General features: G+C 35.2%; 1 protein-coding gene across 1 annotated transcript in view; it reads right to left on the bottom strand.

Moving 5' to 3' along the window:
- Window positions 1–1,693: 1,693 nt before the first annotated feature.
- The window catches only part of RSPH1 (radial spoke head component 1), a 41,840-nt gene continuing 37,533 nt past the window's right edge, over window positions 1,694–6,000 (bottom strand). Inside the window, exon 9 of the mRNA XM_074300783.1 lies at window positions 1,694–1,859. Within this exon, the coding sequence (XP_074156884.1) occupies window positions 1,825–1,859 (35 nt within the window). The 3' untranslated portion in view covers window positions 1,694–1,824. The remainder of the gene's footprint in view (window positions 1,860–6,000) is intronic.

Raw genomic sequence — 6,000 nt, 5'->3', positions numbered from 1 at the left:
CCAGAGATAAATGCTCTGAAGGGGTAGAAAGAATTTCTTATTCTCTCTTCCCTTTCCTACTTATGAGGAAAGATAGCAATGTTCTTATGACCTTGGAAAGTTACCTCTGTACCAGGAATAGCAGTGGCTGATGATTGTATCTGTGTTAAGAGGTAAGGCTTCCATTAAGAGCCAACTAGACACACTGGGTGACTAAGGGGCAGCTCAATCTAAAGAGTTCTGAGACTAGAGTCAAGAAGACCAGTATTCATATCTGATTGACTCTGGGCAAGTGACTTAACCCATTTACTTTCATCCCCTGAAGAAAAAAAATGAGAAATCACTCCAATATCTTTGCCAAGATGGACAGTACTGATACACAATGATCCTTGGGGTCACAAAGAATTGGCATTAGGGAACAACTCAACAACAGACACAAGGATGAAAATCACTTCAGGAAATGTGACCTTAATGAGTAGAAAAGTATAGATTTCTACGAAGGAACCAAACCTTGGAGTCCATCAGGGAGCTAAACATGAGGGAAATTTTTCTTCATGAAGATTCTGCAAAAAGTGAAAAGGACTTCCAGTTAGCAAGATCAGAGTTACCTTTTTCTTTTTTTTTTTTTTCTTTTTTTTTTTTTTTTGAAGCAATTAGGGTTAAGTGCCTTGCCCAGCTGAGGTCAAATTTGAATTCAGATCCTCCTAACTTTAGGACCAGTATTCTATCCACTGCCCACTATCCGTTGGGTTACCTCTTTACAGGGAAGTGGGGAAGTCAGCTTATATTAGTTCAAAAAAATCAATTAAATTTTCAATGTGATCATTTTGTCTTGTAAACTTGCAAACCTTACAAATCAGTATTGGAAAAAAAAAATCTGTATTTGAACTATTGTTTTGTTAATTATCTAGACTCAAAAGTGTTGGAGAAAATGTCAATAATGAAAATTTAATAGTATGTCATGTATACATTTTTCCCAATTATCAACCATTTTGTAGCACACTTCTGCCCCTTTATCACATTTATATAGCATTTTAAAATTTTCAAAGTACTTCACAAATATCTCAACTTATTCTCACAATAATTCTGGACGATAAATTTTATTGTTATCACCCCTATTTTATAGATGTAGAAACTAAGGCAGATAGAAGTAAGTGACTTGTTTGGGATCATACAGCTCCTCAGATTTATGGAAGGATTTGAAATCAGGTCTTCCTGACTTTGGGCTCAGTATTCTATTACTATATTACACTGCATTTTTGTCTTACTACTTTTCTGTTTTAAATTTGAACCCATCTTCTTCAGGGATCTTGTGTGTACAAAGATAGTGTTCTCCCAGGTCAGAGGAAGAATTGTTTCTGTAACTGTTCTTGATATACCTACTTAGTAAATACCTTTAATAAAAGCTAATTAATTCTGCTATAAGCAATGGGAAACACACAAAAACTCCTGAATGCCAGTACTAGAAAAGCTCAGAATCTCAGGGTTCTCTTTTAAATGGCAGAAGACCTGATCTGTATATACAAGTGAGGGTCAACCAAAAAGCCCCAGAGAACAGATTGTATTGTGGGTGGCAGGGAGAGGATTTAACATCATGTCTTCTGATTCCAAGTTGGCTCCTATCATCATAATAGGCTGCCTGTAAAAATCAATTCAAGACATTTCAGCTTAAAGAATGTGCAAAAAAAAAAAAAAAGATTTCAAAAACAACTGATCATTAATCATTAAACTGTTTATTAGACTATTTAAACCAATTTTACAAACTAGATAAAATTCAATTGCTATATAGGTCCAATATATGCTTTCTTTTTCTGTTGGTCTGTTATTTTAATCTGATGATGCTGATCATCTTCCTTCCTCTTCTTCCTCCTCATTTATTACTGGAAAATAAATAAAGTGAGACACAGTTTAATTTTAAACTGTTTCAAATTCTTAAATTATTTAGCAAGACATTGGTGATTACTTACCAAGACTATATAAAAGGAACAAGGTATAAAGTTCATAAAATAGTATGCTGTTTTAAAAGACAGAAAAGAACACACATATATACAGATGCAGACATGTATACACATATATGTATACATGTATGTGTATATGTAAATATGAACGTTAGTTATGTTCTCACAGCCATCTAGTAAGGACAGTTTGAATTTCAATTCAATTAAAAAAATATTGCACTACCAAGCACTAAGTGCTGGAGACATGAAGATAAAATGAACATCTCCTACCCATTAAACTAAAGAACTCAAATTTGCCAAAAGAAAAAGTTGAAGGCAGATAAATACACATACACAAAATCTGTTTCTAAATATACATCACCGTAGCAACAGCAATAATTTCAAGGGTACCTACTATGTAAACTAGTATAATTTTTCCTTAAGAAGCAGGGAAATTGTCCCTGAGAATTTCTCATTGGTCTAGGAGACTAGTACACAAACCACTGACAAGGCTTTTTGATTACTAGTGAGTATATAAAGACGATAGTACATGATATTGGGGGGTTAGGTTACAAGTCATTGGTATGATCCTTCAATCACCCAGAGCAGGACAGAATCAAGATAAAGTGGGAGGCAGCATTTTTTTTTTTTTTTTTTTTGCCTTAGTTCCTCTACTATAACCCTAGAAAGGATGCCAGACCAAATTCTGATTAGGAAAGCTAAGAAAAGCCACAGTGAGTCATTTTTCCCATCCAAGGTATCTTAGACAGACAGAAAAGTCTACAGATAATGGGGTAAGGGCTGGTTAAAAGAGCATCCCAGCTCTGTCACCCATTACCCAGTTCCAGGGCAGAATCAGTTATAGTCTTGGTCACAAAGAACTGGGTAAAGAATAAGATAAATTCAAAGAGCTTAGCTGTGTGGCTCTGAGCCCAAGGGGATGAAGAGTGAGGTCAGTTCTAACTTTTAATGGTTCACATAAACCTACAGTAGACTAAGGGCAGGCTAAGAGGATGCCAGCAGTTCAGTCACTATAAACCTGCAGAACCTCCCAGCAATCTGTGACTGAATCCAGTAGCAGTTTATGGAAATTCAATCACACACAAACCAATAGATCCCAATATAATTCAGGAATTTGAAGGTCACAGACCAAAAAAGTGAATGGATTTCTTCCTCAATCACACCACTTTGAAAACATCTAAAACCTATAGGCTTCAGCAGAAGGACATAAAAGACATAAACACAGAACATCATACAAAAAAAAAAAAATCAAGAGTATGACAGGAAAATTCTTTCAGATCTATAGATAGCAGCAGAAATCATGACCAAACAAACAATAGAGAAGATCATAGAAGGTAAAATAAACAGTTTGGATTATCTAAAATCAAAAATTTGTACATAAATAAAATCAGTGAAGAAAAAAAACTTAGAAAAGAAACAGGCAGAGAAAAGATTCTGAGAAGATGGTGGAGTAAGACAGGAAAAACCAGGTTCTCCAAAATTCTCCCACAAACACAATAAAAATATTGCCACAAAATTTTAAGCTACAGAAATAATTAAAAGTCAGAGTAAAGCATTTGTCCTCTTAAGACAACTGGGAAGGATCTTAAGGTCCAACCTATAAGGGCAGAAGTTTGACCTGATTAAAGATAAACTCTGCTGAATAAACAGAAAACAAGGGGGAGGGGGGAGGTGGTAGGGAACAGGGGATAGGCAACAATCTCCTCAGTAGAAATTTTCACTCTAGGAACAGTTTGAGGGTAGACAGCTGAGCTGGGGAAGTCTGAAGGATCCTCTCCAGTCACTGCATGCCAGGGCCAGAAGTGCTAACCAGGTGCAGTCCAGGCTGCAGCTATACAGGAGAAGGAGTGAGCAAATATCTGATAAGTATAATAGCAGAACTTCTGGGATCCTGCTGGCAGTGGGCCCTCAGAGGAGGATCAAATTCTTGAATTTGTTTTCCATTCCAGGGCAGAGTAATAGGCTTAAATATGCAGCCTTGAGAAGGACCAGTTAAGGACTTTATCACTACAATGACAATTAGAAAGAGTATATATAGACATAGGGTGTGATAAAGAGTATTGCACTGGGAGAAGAGTGCAGGGGGAGAAAGAATGGGATAAATTTTTACACATGAAATTACAATTACAATGGAGAAAAAAGTGTGAAGGTGACAGGCAATACTTGAAGCTTACTGTAATCAGAATTGGCTCAAAAAGGGAATAATATGTATAGTCAGTTGGACATAGAAATCTTACCCTATAGGGAAGTAAAAAGGGATGGGAATAAGAATAGGAGGTGGAGATTACTGATAGAAGGGAGGGCAAATTGGGGGAAGTAGTGATCATAAATAAAACACTTGTGAGAAAGAATGGGGTAAAAGGTAAGAGAGAGAAGGAAGAAAGGGAAAATAGGATGGAGGGAAATAGATTGTTATGATAGCTATAAATGTGAATAGGTTGAACTTACCCAAAAAATAGAAGCAGGGAGCAAAATCCTACAATATGCTGTTTACAAGAAACACATTTGAAAGGTAGATACATACAGAGTAAAAGTAAGGGGTTGGAATAGTATTAATTATGGTTCAGTTGAAGATTAAAAAAAAAAAAAAAACAGGTAGTAACCATGATCTTTGATAAAGCAAAAGCAAAAAATAGTTCATTAAAGGAGATAAAGAGGAGGGGAAAAGAGATAAGGTAAGATTATCTTGCTAAAAATAAAAGCACATATAAAAGGTACATGAAGTCATATCAGTACTAAGTCTATATCCAGCAAATAGTATAGTATCTACATTTTAAAAGATAATGTTACATGAGTTATAGGAAGAAACAGATAATAAAGCTATATTAGTGGGGCCACTCAACTTTCCTCCTGGCAGAACTAGACAAATCTAACAACAACAACAACAACAAAAGATGAATAGAATTTTTTTTTAAGTTAGATATGCTAGAAAAAAATTGAATGGGAAAAGAAATAAATATACCTTTATCTCAGCAGTACATGGCACCTATGCAAAAACTGACCACGTATTAGGACACAAAAACCTCATAATCAAGTGCAGAAAAGCAGAAATACTAAATGCATTCTTTTCATATCATAATTCAATAAAATTATATTTAATAAAGGGAAGTGGAAATATAGATTAAGAATTCTTTGGAAACTAAATACTCTAATCCTAAAAAATAGTTAGGTCAAAGAATAAATCATAGAAACAACCAGTAATTTAATTAAAGAGAATGACAACAATGAGACAACATATCAAAATTTATGAGACACAGTCAAAGTAGGACACAGGATAAAAAAATGTTATAGGATTGTAAAACTAGGGCAACTAGATGGTATAGTGGATAAAGCTCTGGCCCTGAGTCAGATATTTAACACTTATTAGCTATATGACCCTGGGCAAGTCATTTAACCCCAATTGCCTTTAAAAAAAAAAAAAAAAAAAAAACACTAGTACTAGTTCTATATTCCAAAGAGATTTTTTTCAAATGGCTGGGGGTGGGGAAGGGAAGAGAAAACATTTATAACAGCAATTTTTATGGTGGCAAAAAATTGGAAAATGAAGCAATGTCCACATTGGGATATGGCTAAACAAACTGTGGTATATGAGTATAATGGAATATTATTGTACCATAAGAAACACAGGATGGTTCCAGAAAAAACTAGAATCAGACATATGTGAAAATATACAAAGTAAAAAGAGCAGAACTAGGAGAACATTGTACATAGTAGCACCAATATTGTATACTTGTTATGCCACAATTTCCTTTAATTGTTCTGCCTCAGTTTCCCTAAATTGTTCTACTTCAGTTTACCTGAATTGTTCTGCCTCAGTCCCCCTGATTGCAACTTCCCCTTCCTGACTATTGGACTGATATAATTTAGGGCTGGCTACTCTAGGGCCATAAACTGTAAATGTTTAATCTCAGTTAAGGGGGAAATCTTCTATTTCAGATAACCTGGCTCCTAAGTTATCAAGTTTTCAAGAATTTATGGTCCTCACTTGTCAGAACCTAATTTATGATCTGCTCCCTCTCCCCCCCCCCAGGCTTTGTCTCTCTTGATCATTTTTATATTACCT

This window comes from Sminthopsis crassicaudata, chromosome 3 (genome assembly GCF_048593235.1).
Source record: "Sminthopsis crassicaudata isolate SCR6 chromosome 3, ASM4859323v1, whole genome shotgun sequence".
NCBI classification, from domain to species: Eukaryota; Metazoa; Chordata; class Mammalia; order Dasyuromorphia; family Dasyuridae; genus Sminthopsis; species Sminthopsis crassicaudata.
Note: the sequence above shows the minus strand (reverse complement) of the source record. Positions and strands in the feature narration are given on the sequence as shown.